The following is a 16,085-nucleotide window of genomic DNA, read 5'->3' as shown; positions in this document are numbered from 1 at the left end:
CACACATCTAAGTAAAGGAATGGAATAAGAATATATCCATATAAATATATGGATGAGCAATGACAGAGTAGCATAGGCAAGATGCAATATTATGTCTGTTTGGGCTTATTGCGTTCAATTTACAGCCTACAAATTGTTTGGTTTTTATGTTCCGGCCCCCTGACCATCCATTCAAGAAATAATCACCCCTGGGCTGAATGTAGTTGATGATCCCTGCTATAGGGCCAATCATAGATAGATGTTGAACAATTATGAGAATTCCACCTAAAGTAAGCTCAATAGTTATCACCCCTGAGCTTTAAGGTCAGCAACAAGTGGTACCATATATACTGTAATTTCCAGTTTAGATGAGATCAACAAACAAGTAGGCCTAATTGACATGTGGTCATTGTGGAAGTTGTCTAAATATTGTCTACAGTCGCCCTCCAGTGACAAGCAACAGGAATGACAGGCGAATATTGCTTGGCTAGTTCTCTTTTCTAAGCATTGTTTTACTATTTAGAGATAGACCTGTCGCCTATTTTGCGTAGTGTAGACGTTTAAATGTCTCGAAACTATGACTGAAAATAGTGCAGTCCGGTTTATCACCATCGGTGTCATTTCATTTGCCATGGACGTAGGCCTACAACAAATATTTTACACCAACAAATACAGTGTAATGATTAACTTATTTTCTAACAATAAACCGCTCGAGTCTCTGAGTCACATGGTGATTTTTGCTTCTCTCATGCTGCTTGGCATGCGGCCTAAAGGGGATTTTATTTGTCATGTTTCTTGCAGTCGTCTCAACTTCCAACTTCGCGCAGGTTGTCTCGTGGACCACATGACTGCTCTCTAGATACCTGGCGAGGTGAACATGAAAACAGCTGTAAACCCATGTGAAAACCCCTGGTCTGGTAGGCTACTCACTCACTTCTCCAGACAGTAGAGTTGCTCAGGTGAGTGAGGCTATATTACCTGAAATCTTGTGGTGTCTTTTGAATTGTGAAAGGGTATATTCTTGTAAACTAAATGTGTCTGTCTATATGTCTAAAATAAGAGTAGAGGATTATGCTATGGCAGATTGTTTTTACAGACTGGGCTTCATGCATCATGGTGCATTTGTCACGCAATTGAACTGTTTAGCCTCTGCGTGCTAAGTATTGCTCTAAAAATGGTGTCTGCTAAGCAGAGAGATAGTTCAATAGATAAAGTTAACTTCTCTTTTTTTTAAAACACAGGCAATTTGAGCATGTTACTGCAAATAGGCTCTCTCGGGAAAATGTACGTTTGTTTTATTCATTAGTTTGTTAAAAATATTCAAAAGCCAAATCAATTAGGTGGTAGAGAAAATATTCAATGATTACCATTACAGAATAATTTTATACAGACATTTACATGTGTCTAAAGAAATCAATAGAGAGGGAGTAGGCCTTCATGTGTTTTACTAATTAACCATTGCCTGCTGCCTCATTTGACTGTTCTTTGCCCTTGTCACACTGTCTGTCACATACTTCTTCCTCTGGACAGTACCTTCCTGTTTCTGTTATAGGCCCTCGGACCAGTGCATACCAATAACAATGATATTTTAGTGTAAACAAACTGTAATCCAACCCTGGTTGTCTGTACTTAGTCCTTCAAAACCAAACAGCCACTGGACCCAAAAGCTAGTCCCTCTCACAGGGTATGGGTTGTTTTTTAGGTTTTGATTCTCAGGTTACAGATATAGGAACTTAATTTTAACCAGTTTGCTACAGCAGGAAAATAATCCTGCAGGTACAGGAAATGTGGATTATAATTAAATTATCATTTTCGTAAGGAAAAATTAAGTCTGAAATGTCAAAGTGGAAATTACAAACTTCAGAAACCTTTTAAAACTCAAATACACTACACATTTGATATTTTCTGCATTGCAGGAAAGTTCTCCTGCAACAGGGTGATCAAATTAAGATCCTACATCTGTACCTCTCTTACACATTTATGTCAGAAGTGGAAAATCCATTCTTATCAGTGACTCATTGTAATTACAGGTTATACACAATGTAGCCATAATATGATTCTTATGCATATAGGAATGCTACCCTTATTTTTAACTTGAGGTACTTTGCCAGGTCAGGTTGGTTTCAGACAACTCCTTGCCTGAAACAAGGGACATTTGATGCTAAGCAGAGATCAGATGGCAGAGATTGGGGAACCTGGGGACATGGAGGAAGTGAATGAAGCTCAGGGTCTAGAGGGGGACAGATCCTCCCTCAAATCCACCATGGAGAGGAACGTGAAGACACAATCTGACAGCCCAGTGAAGGAGAAGAAACTGGGGATGATGAAGCAATTCAGGGAGAGCATCAAGCGGGTTGGAGAGAGGAGTCATCTGGCCTCAAACAGCAAAGAGTCAAAGGACAAATCCAATTCAGAACAGGGGGGACATGGTATTGACCCTGAAGTGACCTCTCCAACCCATCAGCTGCCACCCCCTCCCTCACCATGTAAGTTTTCTTCAGATTTGTCCCTCTGTCTAATTAAGTGAGTTATGAAATATGCTCTTGAGTCAAGAAATGGCTTCTCAAGGTCATGGGAAGAGGACGTCTCAGGAGACACAGAATGACAGTAGAAATGGCAGGAAGGAGTCTCTTATGCACTGTATTGGGAATTTCAGCTGGACATGAGCCAGTCTGAGCAGGGGGCTTTCATCATTACTCAATTACTGACATTCCTATCTTAATGAAGTTTATACTAAACTCGGAAACAGCTGCCAACCAAGCAGGATATACACTAACATAATTAACCTTTGTACAATAACACAGATTGTTTTTATGACGAATCTGACAGAAGCTGCTTAACTAGTTGTCAAGGTTGTCTGACTTATTCTGTGTGTGCGTATGCGTTTGTGTGGCTGTGCGACTGTCCATGTGATTGTGTGTGTACGGTCAGCACACCTACTATTACACTGCAAAGTAGTTTAATTACTAGCATTATTCAATGTCATAGAGATCAGCAACTTTATCTTGCTCAGGTTTGAGTGCTGGGTCTCCTATGGCCTCTCCCCTGAAGGGTCTAGGTGGGTCCTTCCAGAGGAAGGAGGGAGGAGAGAGTGCAGAAGATTCACTCCAGAAAAAGCACACCAGAACACACTCAGGTACACCACTGTTTACCCAACCAACCAGAGCTTGTTCAATCAATGGTTGACAATAAATACTGTTCAAAGACAAGCACAAATACATATAATTTACTGAGAGAATTCTAGAGAGCTCGTTGGGATATTCTGAGTCCTTGTAAGGTCTTCGTAATCTGTAATCTGTATTGTCCATCTATAGACCCATCGGCAATTGGAGACTCTCTTCTAAAGAAGGGGGCTTCCATCCGACGGAGTTTGCGACTTGTGGGAAATAAGAAAGACAAGGCCCTCAAACAGGAGCAGCTCCAGCCTGTCACTGAGATCACTGTGGATGAGAAGAGAGAGAGGGAGAAGGAGAGGGTAGAGATAAAAGAGTCATACATACTCCCAGAGATACCCCTCACACCCCTGTCAGGTGAGTTTTGTTCTCTCTCTGTCTTTGTCGCTATCTCCCTCATCCTCTTGTCCATTTTTATTTGTTTTAGCAGTAGAGATCACAAAATATATTACTTGTGATGTAAATCACTATGGTTGTGTCTGTGCAGTATGTGTGTATTAGGTATAACAGCATAAGCTTCTATGCATTAAGGCCTTTACTCTGTTTGCTCTTACACTCTAGTGATGCAGATCAATAAGCTGATTGGGATGGAGGTGCTGGAGGAGGCCTATCTGAACCTCCTCTCCCTGTGCCAGGAGTTCCAGCGGGAGAGGGAGGAGTGCACGGAGGAGGCCTCCTCTATGGAGCTGGCCAAGAAGGAGAAGGACCTGAGGCTCCTTTACAATGCCCTGCTGGACAAGGTGAAGGAAATAGTGCGGGACTCCAACTCCTTTCCCTCTCGCAACAAGGATCTCTTGGTGCATGTGGCCCGTGTCATCCAGGAGGAGGAGAAGAGGGAGGCAGAGCCTGGGGTCGGGGGTGTGGTTGGGCCTGGGGGTTGGCGGGGGGCCTGGAGAGAGGCTGTGAGCGAGGGTGTACAGGCCACGCTGAAGAGTGTTCACTTGGACAGGCCCGAGCAGAATGCCTCCTGGCTGGCTATCCACCTGGGTATGCTGGGCAAGGCCATCGTGGAGGACTTGAAGAAGGTGAAGGGAGAGCTGCAAGGCTCTTACCCACCCAGCTTCGATGTGTTCAGCACCTATGTGAGCTGTTACCATGGTGCTGTCAGCCAGCACCTGAAGAGGCTTCAGCAGCAGGTGACAGATCTGAAGGACTACTACACCCTGCTGGACTGGATCATCAACCACTATGAGAGGTGAGGAAGACTTAAAGTCATTGTCTTGAGTAAGAAGTGTGTGTGTGTGTATATACATACACACACATACACACACACACACACACACACACACTTCTTGACTCAAGATGATGAGTAGTATTGTATCTGAGAGACACCATCCCTGTTGAACAGTGAGAAGATAATGAGTAGTCCTTCATTGAGACCAGAGATGGAAGCTGAGAACATAGGCCTCTCCCTGGAGGAGGGTTTCCTGGACCAGCTCAAGGGGAAATACTGCATGCGGGCAAAGGTGAGGGATTGAACACTCCACTAAGAGACAGATGGATAGATATTTAGAAAGAATTCAGGTTGAATGCAGGTACCACACTGATGAGAATAATATAACATTTTTTTAAACTCTTCTAGTCCTTTAGCCTTTATTCTTTTGCTTTCCATGTCTTTTCCAGGAGGAAATGAGAGCTTCACTGGATAAAATATTAGAGCTTGAAAATGAGGACATGTGGATAAAGAAACAGGCACCAGCGACTGATGATGAACACTTCTTTAACTCTGACATACACATGGATATCTGGACGGTATTGTTTGGTCATGATTTTATATAATGCAATTGCATCATATCTCCATTAGAGGGCAACATTGCCTACTTAGTTACATTTTAATTATAGCGGCAGGCTACTAAGGCTACTATAAATCTGTAGGACTTGAAACTGGTGTTGTTCTCTGTGTAGAAAGTTAAGAGCAATGCTGTAAACTCCAAGAGGATTGATGCAGACCTGGAGATGGGAGTAGTCTGTTCCTGCCTAGAAGAGTTACAGCAGTTTCCCAAGCAGTATGTTCTGCAACAGTCCAGAGTCTGCTCTTTCTATCTCTATCCTAACCATTATTCACGGGAACATAAAACTGGACCTTGTCCTTTGCTTGTTAATAACTCCATGACATGATCTCTCCTTCACTCTCTCTACATGTCCATAGATTTGAGAACGAATTTAGGTACTGCTGTAACAGTATGGAAAACCCTTCACTTTGGGCTGACTATCAGATAACCTACATCAACAGCTTTAAAGCTCTTAAGTAAGTCAGATTCCTCTCTTCACTACACCTGTTCAACAACCGTCCCCCTTTCCTCTGCCCTCAACACACTGTAGACGGGAATGTCCTAGACAACAGTTGATAGACAGTCAGTTCAGCTTTCCAGACACTTTGGGGTACATTTACCAAAGGATGGTGTGAATAAATCAAAAATAAGACCGCAGTCTAAAAGATTGACCTGAGAACAGAAGTCTTGGCTCAAAAGACAAAGTCTCAGCATTAAACTAATTATTGTATCTCAGTAATTTGATGCACTTTTTTGTTTGGACTTGAGCAACCGTATTTTAGTGGCATAATGTCAAACTTTGACCTAAATGCTTAACTTCACTCAGTCTGATTTGAAGTTGCACCATATTTAACAGTAGTGGGATGGAAAACTGGGACTATGAAATTACTATTTATTTCACAGGCATTTCCTGGAACCCATACTAGATCATTTAGCCTGCCTGCAAGATTCTGTTCAATGATAAACATTTAAAAAAACACACACCAATCAATGTTGAATTATGATTAAATAGGCATCTTATCTATCTTACAAACATACTCAAACACACTAACATGCAGGCACGGTGACACACTATATCATATTACTGTATAAATTACAGTGAAACTATTGAAGACCAAACCCAGCTAGCACATAACATTCTCAGAACCATGTGTTTCCATGCTTCAAGATTGTTTTGATTACGCAGACTGGGATATGTTCCGGGTAGCCTCTGAGAATAATATTGATGAATAAACGGATACGCTAACTGAGTTTATCAGGAAATGTATAGGAGATGTTCTACCCACTGTGACTATTAAAACCTACCCAAACCAGAAACCATGGATAGATGGTAGCATTCGCACACCCTGGTTCGAATCCAGGCTGTATCACAACCAGCCATGATTGGGAGTCCCATAGGGCGGCGCACAATTGGCCCAGCATCGTCCGGGTTTGGCCAGTGTAGGCCGTCATTGTAAATACGAATTTGTTCTTATGTGTCTTGCCTAGTTAAATAAAGGTTAAATAAAATAAATACATTTACACAAACCACCGCATTTAAAAATGGCAAGGTGACTGGGAATATAGCTGAATACAAACAGTGTAGTTATTCCCTCCGTAAGACAATCAAACAGGCAAAACATCAGTACAGAGACAAAGTGAAGTCTCAATTCAAAGGCTCAGACACGAGACGTATGTGGCAGGATCTACAAACAATCACGGACTACAGAGGGAAAACCAGCCACGTCGCTGATACCAACGTTTTGCTTCCGGATAAGCTAAACACCTTTTTCGCTCGCTTTGAGGATGACACGGTGCCACTGACGCGACCAGCTACCTAGGACTGTGGACTCTCCTTCTCTGTGGCCGACGTGAATAAGACATTTAAGTATGTTAACCCTAACAGGGCTGCCTCCCCAGACGGCATCCCTAGCCGCGTCCTCAGAGCATGCGCAGACCAGTTGGCTGGAGTGTTTACGGACATTCAATCTTTCCCTATCACAGTCTACTGTCCCCACATGCTTCAAGATGTCCACCATTGTTCCTGTTCCCAAGAAAGAGAAAGTAACTGAACTAAATGACCATCACCCTGTAGCACTCACTTCTGTCATCATGAAGTGCTTTGAGAGTCAAGGATCATATCACCTCTACATTACCTGACAACCTAGACTCACTTCAATTTGCTTACCACCCCAATAGATCCACAGACGATGCTTATTTTCCACCATAATTTGCAAATAAATTCAAAAAAAATCCTACAATGTGATTTTCTGGATTTTTTCCCCTCATTTTGTCTGTCATAGTTGAAGTGTACCTATGATGAAAATTACAGGCCTCTCTCATCTTTTTAAGTGGGAGAACTTGTACAATTGGTGGCTGACTAAATACTTTTTTGCCCCACTGTATTCTATTCTACTGTATTTTAGTCTATGCTGCTCCGACATTGCTCGTCCAAATATTGATATTTTCTTAATTCCATTCCTTTAGATTTGTGTGTATTGTTGTGAAATTGTTAGATATTACTTGTTTAATACTACTGCACTGTTGGAGCTAGAAACCTAATTATTTCGATACACCGCAATAAAATCTGCTAAACATGTGTATGTGACCAATAAAATTAGATTTGATTTTATATACAACTTCCCACAATGTTCTGGAAATGGTACAGGATAGTTGCTTGGCTTTGGAAACTTCTCAGCACATTTAAGAAACTTGGCAAAATAACATTATTTACCTGCTATTTCATTACTTTGACAGAAACATCCAAACATTGTTTAATTTAATAAACATTTTGGTAATGTTTTCGGAACATTCTCCAACTGGTTTGACATTGGGAATGCTCTCAAATAGTTCAGAGAACGTTAAGAAACAATGTTCTCCTGTGGGAATTTCAATACTTCAGCATAATGTTTCCAACATGTTTCCTCATGGTACTATTTAAAGTAACATTTAAGAAAACATTCTATAAAAAAAAAACACAAAAAACATTAACAGTAGTAAATGTTATTGTAAAACAATTGAAAAACATATACATATCCGTTCTCAGCGTCAACAAAACTCTCTATCCTTTATCTTGTTAAGTGTGTTCAGGTGTCTTGGCTGTGCCGACTAATTGGCCATGTCTGATCTTAATAAGTACTTGTTTCCTTTGAAATGGGATCTGTTTGAATAGATTAAAATTAACAGATTTGTATGAGTTAAAAAAAAAAAGAAAGTTTGCTAGCTCCATCCTGTTGGTGCAGTAGACTAATTCAATGGATAGAGAACAGAAGATCAATGACACTGTGACACAATGAAAATAAATGTGTTTGCATGATTAATGCCTAAGAAAATGTATTTCCATGGGTCCTATATGTGCTTGGAGTTCAAAACAGTTAACCCAAACGAAGCTAGCAGTGTTCTTAAATGTCTTATTGAAACATTCAATAAAAGTTAAGTAAGTTATTAAAAAAACTCTAAATAACTAAAAAAAAAAAAAAAACATCTCCCAGAAAAACATTCAGGGAACCATAGTAAAAACGTTCTCAAAACCACCCTGCAACAAAAAATGTACATTACATTCTCAAAAAAAAGAAATCTTCAGTTCTACTGGTCAAGAAATGCATGGCTTCGTTCCCAGAACCAATGGGAAACCAACAACATACGTTCCCACAACTTCCAAGGAACCAAATGTGCTAGCTGGGAAGCTGTTTCCAGTCAACAGGCATCTCTGGAGTATAGCACTGCCTGTCTAAAGAGAGAAACACCACGTGGTTTCCGGGAAACTGTGCTAGTGTAAGAGAATTGCCTGAGTAGTTCAAGCTCTAAAAATAGAATGTCCCCCTCTCTCCATATTCAAAGAGCTTGTAATTTCACTGAAACAAGCAACAGCATGTCTCTGTCAGTAAAAAAATGAGGAACACAATATTAGAGATGGGCAGAAACAGTCAAAATTCGCTCCTGCAGATTTAGTTGTTCATATTCAAGGAGACAGGAGACTCAAAATAATGATGGTCAGATATAACTTTATACTGTTTGTCCTTATTTCCAAAAAAAAAAAAAAATCATATACAGTTGAAGTCGGAAGTTTACATACACTTAGGTTGGAGTCATTAAAACTTGTTTTTCAACCACTCCACAAATTTCTTGTTAACAAACTATAGTTTGGCAAGTCGGTTGGGACATCTACTTTGTGCATGACACAAGTAATTTTTCCAACAATTGTTTACAGACAGATTATTTCACCTATATTTCATTGTATCACAATTTCAGTGGGTCAGAAGTTTTCATACACTAAGTTGACTGTGCCTTTAAACAGCTTGGAAAATTCCAGAAAATGATGTCATGGCTTTAGAAGCTTCTGATAGGCTAATTGACATCATTTGAGTCAATTGGAGGTGTACCTTTGGATGTATTTCAAAGCCTAACTTCAAACTCAGTGCCTCTTTGCTTGACATCATGGGAAAATCAAAAGAAATCAGCCAAGACCTCCACAAGTCTAGTTCATCCTTGGGAGCAATTTCCAAATGCCTGAAGCTACCACGTTCATCTGTACAAACAATAGTACGCAAGTATAAACACCATGGGACCACGCAGCCGTCATACCGCTCAGGAAGGAGACACGTTCTGTCTCCGAGAAATGAACGTACTTTGGTGCGAAAAGTGCAAATCAATCCCTGAACAACAGCAAAGGACCTTGTGAAGATGCTGGAGAAAACCGGTACAAAAGTATCTATATCCACAGTAAAACGAGTTCTATATCGACATAACCTGAAAGGCTGCTCAGCAAGGAAGAAGACACTGCTCCAAAATCGCCATAAAAAAGCCAGACTACAGTTTGCAACTGCACATGGGGACAAAGATCGTACTTTTTAGAGAAATGTCCTCTGGTCTGATGAAACAAGAGTAGAACTGTTTGGCCATAATGACCATCGTTATGTTTGGAGGAAAAAGGGGGAGGCTTGCAAGCCAAAGAACACCATCCCAACAGTGAAGCACGGGGTTGGCAGCATCATGTTGTGGGGGTGCTTTTCTGCAGGAGGGCCTGGTGCACTTCACAAAATAGATGGCATCATGAGGGGAAAAAATGATGTGGATATATTGAAGCAATATCTCAAGACATCAGTCAGGAAGTTAAAGCTTGGCCACAAATGGGTCTTCTAAATGGACAATGACCCCAAGAATACTTCCAAAGTTGTGGCAAAATGGCTTAAGGACGACAAAGTCAAGGTATTGGAGTGGCCATCACAAAGCCCTGACCTCAACCTATAGAAAAGTGTTGGGCAGAACTGAAAAAGCGTGTGCGAGCAAGGAGGCCTACAAACCTGACTCAGTTACACCAGCTCTGTCAGGAGGAATGGGCCAAAATTCACCCAACTTATTGTGGGAAGGTTGTGGAAGGCTACCCGCAACGTTTGACCCAAGTTAAACAATTTAAAGGCAATGCTACCAAATACTAATTGAGTGTATGTAAACTTCTGACCCACTGGGAATGTGATGAAAGAAATACAAGCTGAAATAAATCATTCTCTCTACTATTATTCTGACATTTCCCGTTCTTAAAATAAAGTGGTGATCCTAACTGACTTAAAACAGGGGATTATTTCTAGGATTAAATGTCAGGAATTGTGAAAATCTGAGTTTAAATGTATTTAGCTAAGGTATATGTAAACTTCCGACTTCAACTGTAGTTACACAAGCAAAACATCAGAAATTGTTAACATTCTTACAACCAATGTTCCATCTAAACTGCGCACGTGCTCAGGCGCGCAGCTCTCCCGGGACTGCCTCGCAAGAAGAAATATCAGCCTGTGCAGAGAAGCTCGAGATTGAACTTTACTCAACTTTCTAGAATTTCCCCCTTAGTTTACACAATCAACGTTTCCCTTTTTCTGTGGGAATTGTGATTGAATCAACGCAATATTAGTATGTAGCCACGTGTGCACATTTGTACATATTCTTTGCTAGTTAGTGAGTTATTAGCCCAGTTATAGATCATTTGTAGTCAGCAATGGGGGAGTGATTGCTTCTAACAAGAGCACAAAACGTTTACATTTCTAGACATCTTTGAAAAGCGAGTCAGGTCAAGATGTACTTTGAGACAGGCTTCAATAAGCTAAGTAGCCATTAGGCAGAGGGTAGCATAATTTGTCTTATTCTCTGTAATAATGGTATGGTAAAAATAATGCATTTTATTTTGTAAAGGGGATTCTAGCATCAAACATCACCTAATTTTCCAAAGGACAAGTGGATGAACAGGTTAATGTCAAGCCCTGCATGTTTATTTCAAAAGTCTCATTGAACACCACACATTGGCTGCTACTGTAGGCTGAATGATAGAACAGCTATTTCCATGTTATGGGATGCATTTACTCCATTGCTTTTGATGGTAGGCCACTCTTGTAGGCCTACATTATGATCATCCACAGTAGGCCAATTGACTACTGTCTGAAACTGTAATTTAAAGCGGGTACAGCCTCGGGGTTCACAGTAAACGCACACTGGAATTTGCACAGAATCTTCAAGTTTGCACTCAGCAGAGATTAAGTTTGCTCAGTGCCCCCCAAAAATGAAGTGAACATTGCTTACAACCCCTGTTGAAACCCTTCCCGTGGTCTGTTTCGCAATCGTTCGGGAAGTCTCACAATGTGGTGCCTCTGGGTTTAGAAACTCTGTCGCATAGGTGTGTATGCATGATAACCTGACCTAACCTCAGACCTGTTTTATTTCCCTCTTTTCTCTTCCTCCAGGGATCACATGGAAGGTTATAGGGAGTGCTGCCCGACACAGGTGGACCATCTCAGCAGAGAGGTGGATGGCTTGGTCCATAGACTGGTCCAGGGCCTGGAGGACCAGTTTAAGAATGATGTCAGGGTACGTGAGGGGGAGAAGTTTGATTGACCTTTGGTCTTGTCCTCATTCTACAAATGCCCCTATGTTGAGCAGTGTGTTAAGGTGATTGACATATTTCCTACTTGTCTCGGGTGACCAGGAAGTTACTTAGTTTGGTAGTCTACTGATTTCTTTGCACACATTTCTGTAAAGGCTTTCTCTCAATCGCTCCTGCTGTCAATGTTATGGATGGGTGAACAAACAAATAAATAAATTAATTAACAAATTAGTGAGTGAATAGATGGGTTAATATGTGTCTGTTGCTTTTTCCAGCCTTACCTCAGGAGAATGATGACGAGGAAGTGGCTCTCCACAGATGAGGACTTCCAACAGCTGTTGAGCAGGACAGAGAAGCTGTCCCAGCGCTGTTCTCAAATGAGACATCCATATGTACAGGTAGGTAATGGGGAAGTGCTGTTCATATTGTTTTAAATGCAGGATATACTATACAAGTCAAAAGTTTTAGAACACCTACTCATTCAAAGGTTTTCTTTTTTTCCCTATTTTCTACATTGTAGAATAATAGTGAAGACATCAAAACTATGAAATAACACATATGGATTAATGTAGTAACCAAAAAAGTGTTAAACAAATAAAAATATGTTAATTTGAGACTCTTCAAAGTAGCCAGCCATTGCCTTGATAATAGTTTTGCACACTCTTGGCATTCTCTCAACCAGCTTCATGAGGTAGTCACCTGGAATGCAGTTCAATTTACAGGTGTGCCTTGTTAAAAGTTAATTTGTGGAATTTCTTTCCTTCTTAATGCGTTTGAGCCAATCAGCTGTGTTGTGACAAAGTAAGGGTGGTATACAGAAGATAGGCCTATTTGGTAAAATACCAAGTCCATATTATGGCAAGAACAGCTCAAATAAGCAAAGAGAAATGATAGTCCATCATTACTTTAAGACATGAAGGTCAATCAATACGGACAATTTCAAGAACGTTGAAAGTTTCTTCAAGTGCAGTCGCAAAAGACCCAGAGTTACCTCTGCTGCAGAGGATAAGTTCATTAGAGTTACCAGCCTCAGAAATTGCAGCCCAAATAAATGTTTCACAGAGTTTAAGTAGCAGACACATCTCAACATCAACTGTTAAGCGGAGACTGCATGAATTAGGCCTTCATGGTCAAATTGCTGCAAAGAAACCACTACTAAAGGACACCAATAAGAAGAGACTTGCTTGGGCCAAGAAACACGAGCAATGGACATTAGACCGGTGGAAATCTGTCCTTTGGTCTGATGAGTCCAAATTTGAGATTTTTGGTTCCAACCGCCGCCCACGTCTTTGTAGGAATCAGAGTAGGTGAACGGATGATCTCCACATGTGTGGTTCCCACCGTTAAGCATGGAGGAGGTGTGATGGTGTGGCGATGCTTTGCTGGTGACACTGTCTGTGATTTATTTAGAATTCAAGGCACACCTAACCAGCATGGCTATCACAGCATACTGCAGCGATACACCATCCCATCTGGTTTGTGCTCTGTGGGACTATCATTTGTTTTTCAACAGGACAATGACCCAACACACTTCCAGGCTGTGTAAGGGCTATTTGACCAAGAAGGAGAGTGATGGAGTGCTGCATCAGATGATCTGGCCTCAACAATCACCCGACCTCAACCCAATTGATATGGTTTGGGATGAGTTGGACCGCAGAGTGAAGGATAAGCAGCCAATAAATGCTCAGCATATGTGAAAACTCCTTCAAGACTGTTGGAAAAGCATTGCAGGTGAAGCTGGTTGAGAGAATGCCAAGAGTGTGCAAAGCTGTCATCAAGGCAAAGGGTAGCTACTTTGAAGAATCTCAAATATAAAATAAATTTTGATTTAACACTTTTTTGATTACTAAATGATTCCATATGTGTTATTTCATAGTTTTGATGTCTTCGCTATTATTCTGCAATGTAGAAAATAGTAAAAATAAAGAAAAACCCTTGAATGAGTAGGATGTGTACAAACTTTTGTCCGGTACTGTACACTCAAGGAAGCAAAGGAAATCATGCCCCTGATGATCCATAGGAAGTTGGAGTTACTGGAAAAGACCCGAGAATTTGCTGGCCTTACCATACTGGAACTTGATCATGCATAGAATGGAACGTTATTTGAGTTGATGTGGCAATAGGAGTAAATGGCAGGAAAAGAGAGGGAGGATGGGTGTCACTCAGATGATTAGTCATGGCAGTCACTTGAAAGCGAAAGAATAAACAGAATACTTTCATGTCTATTTGTAATCCCTTTCTCTGGCCTCCACTGTGCCTGACCTGTGTTCCTCTGCATCAGATGTTTGTGAGCAGCTTGCACTACTATGTGGTGAAAGAGTATGTCTCCCAGCTGATGAAAAACAACTACTCCTGTAAGAACAGGAAGCATGACAAAGCAGCCACCAAGATGAGGGTGCAGTGGGATGAACTCAATGATTTGTTTGAGGAAATGGTAACACTTCTTAATCCTGAACTACAAACTGAATTTTGGCCAATTTACATCCACACAAATTGTACTTTTCATGTTCATTCAACATTGTCTAAAATTGTAAATACTACAGTACATAAATTTGTCTCAGCGTTATGCCTTTGTGCTTTGAGGAATGCTACTTTGAAAATTCAGTGCTGTCATAAACAAATTACATGTGTTATTACCATTCATGACTAGTAGACACACTCATAATAATTTCCTCTTGTAGAAGACAACCCATGACTGGCTCCACCCAGTAGGAGACCACCTGAGTAACATAATTGGGGAAAAGAACAAGAGAGACATCAAGAACCACCTGAAACATTTAGTAGCGGACTACCCAGACATCAGGTAATCCTGCATCTTCCTGTGGCCACATTTTGTAACTGTTGATTTTGGTGATTTTTTTTACAAAATATAAATCAGAGTAAAAACACATCATATGAATTCTACTCTGACTGTTATGGCACTGAGAAGAACAGCAGTGGAAGATAAAGACAGCAGTGTTCATCAGACAGGGGAAGGGTGTTGACTAGGCACTGACAGATTGAGAGCCAGATAGTGCTGCTCCAAATATGATAGAGAGCCGTGTTGATTCTCAACAGCAGGATGTAGGAGGGGTAGGACCAGCCGGGAGAGATAGAGAGACAGAGGTGGGAGACCCACGATGAGGTGTGAACACTTGCGCCTGGTTTCTCGGAATAGGGCTTTAAGTGCTGTTCTTTCCCAGGCAATTTCCCTGGTCTGGGTTTTTGTGAACCATTTAATTTGATGTTTTATTTGAACTCTAGTTAACTTCTCCAAATCAAGATTGACAAATTATTATTATTTTTATTTATTTAAAAAAATGTTATCTTAAAAAAAGATAATAATATTATTATTTGTCATGACAGCCCCATTAACACAATTGAGTAGCTATCTGTTTTGGTTCTGGGTGTTGAGATTATGGAATTTTAGACCAATTAATTTCACAAAACATTTGACGGTTCATTTCTCCTGCTGATTCTCCAAGAGTGATATTCTGTACCCTCTCTCCCCTCTGTCTGCAGTAAGAAGCACCTATCGGCCGTGCTGTACTTCAGGGGCTTGGTGCGGGGAAGGGAGAAGCAGGTAATCCTGCAGTGTCTCACTGAGCTGAAGAAGAAACTAGGAACTGCAGGGAACACTGGAGATAAAAAAAGAGGCCTCTTCATTGATATGCAGGTCACCATCGCCAATACAAACTGTCTGGCTAATATGCCTTTCTCCTGCCTCTCCTCTCTTCTCCCAGACAGCTAATCTACAGGCCTAGATACAGAAGCCTACCACAGAGATGGTAACCTAACCAAGCTGTCTGAGAAGGCCTGATGAGGCTTATAAAGGACATACTGTATGATTACCAGTATGATCACTACGCAAAAAGCAAACAGTCTAATGATTATTTAAATGTGAGTGGACCTTTACCTGGTAAATCTTGTTCAGGCAGTCAGAGGTTATTTAAGACACCTCATTGATTAAGCCTTCTTTTTTATATATATATATATATTGTCACTTTAGCCCACTGTTGTTGCAAAAGAAAGCTGAGAACATAATTAATAATGGGCCTGTTGCTAAATGAACTCCATGGTAGGGCTCAAGCTGTATGTTCAGTGTGGAATGAACTTTACCATTGATTTACCTATTTTCAAGCTATTCAAATGTGTCGCTGCAGTGCACATATTACTTGTCAACATAGAAAAGACTCCCTTAGAAAGTCCCACAGTCCACGGTCCTGTTGTTTTGTGGTCAGAACAAGGTTTCAAAATATCACATCTGATAATGTCATTAAACCACAAACGAATACAAGTTTCTCCCGTTGTTAGGGAAGTGAGAGTTTTTGTTCC

The 16,085-nt window shown here is 40.8% G+C and overlaps 1 protein-coding gene across 2 annotated transcripts; it reads left to right on the top strand.

Moving 5' to 3' along the window:
* Window positions 1-699: 699 nt before the first annotated feature.
* LOC139384032 (exocyst complex component 3-like protein 4) lies at window positions 700-16,052 on the top strand. 2 transcript variants are annotated; one of them, XM_071128663.1, is made up of 14 exons: window positions 700-938; window positions 2,091-2,465; window positions 2,993-3,115; window positions 3,294-3,509; window positions 3,714-4,347; window positions 4,501-4,618; window positions 4,776-4,904; window positions 5,058-5,158; window positions 5,302-5,400; window positions 11,632-11,755; window positions 12,047-12,169; window positions 14,053-14,205; window positions 14,453-14,574; window positions 15,273-16,052. In XM_071128663.1, exons 2-14 carry the CDS (start codon window positions 2,138-2,140, stop codon window positions 15,499-15,501), a joined length of 2,499 nt encoding a protein of 832 aa, XP_070984764.1. In that variant the 5' UTR covers window positions 700-938; window positions 2,091-2,137; the 3' UTR covers window positions 15,502-16,052. The 2 variants fall into 2 exon arrangements, with proteins under 2 accessions (XP_070984764.1, XP_070984765.1); XM_071128664.1 differs by having other exon boundaries at window positions 779-938; window positions 2,096-2,465; window positions 15,273-16,050.
* Window positions 16,053-16,085: the final 33 nt, after the last annotated feature.

Source organism: Oncorhynchus clarkii, chromosome 25 (genome assembly GCF_045791955.1).
Source record: "Oncorhynchus clarkii lewisi isolate Uvic-CL-2024 chromosome 25, UVic_Ocla_1.0, whole genome shotgun sequence".
NCBI classification, from domain to species: Eukaryota; Metazoa; Chordata; class Actinopteri; order Salmoniformes; family Salmonidae; genus Oncorhynchus; species Oncorhynchus clarkii.
The sequence above is the reverse complement of the archived record's forward strand: the minus strand, read 5'-3'. Positions and strand labels throughout refer to the sequence as shown.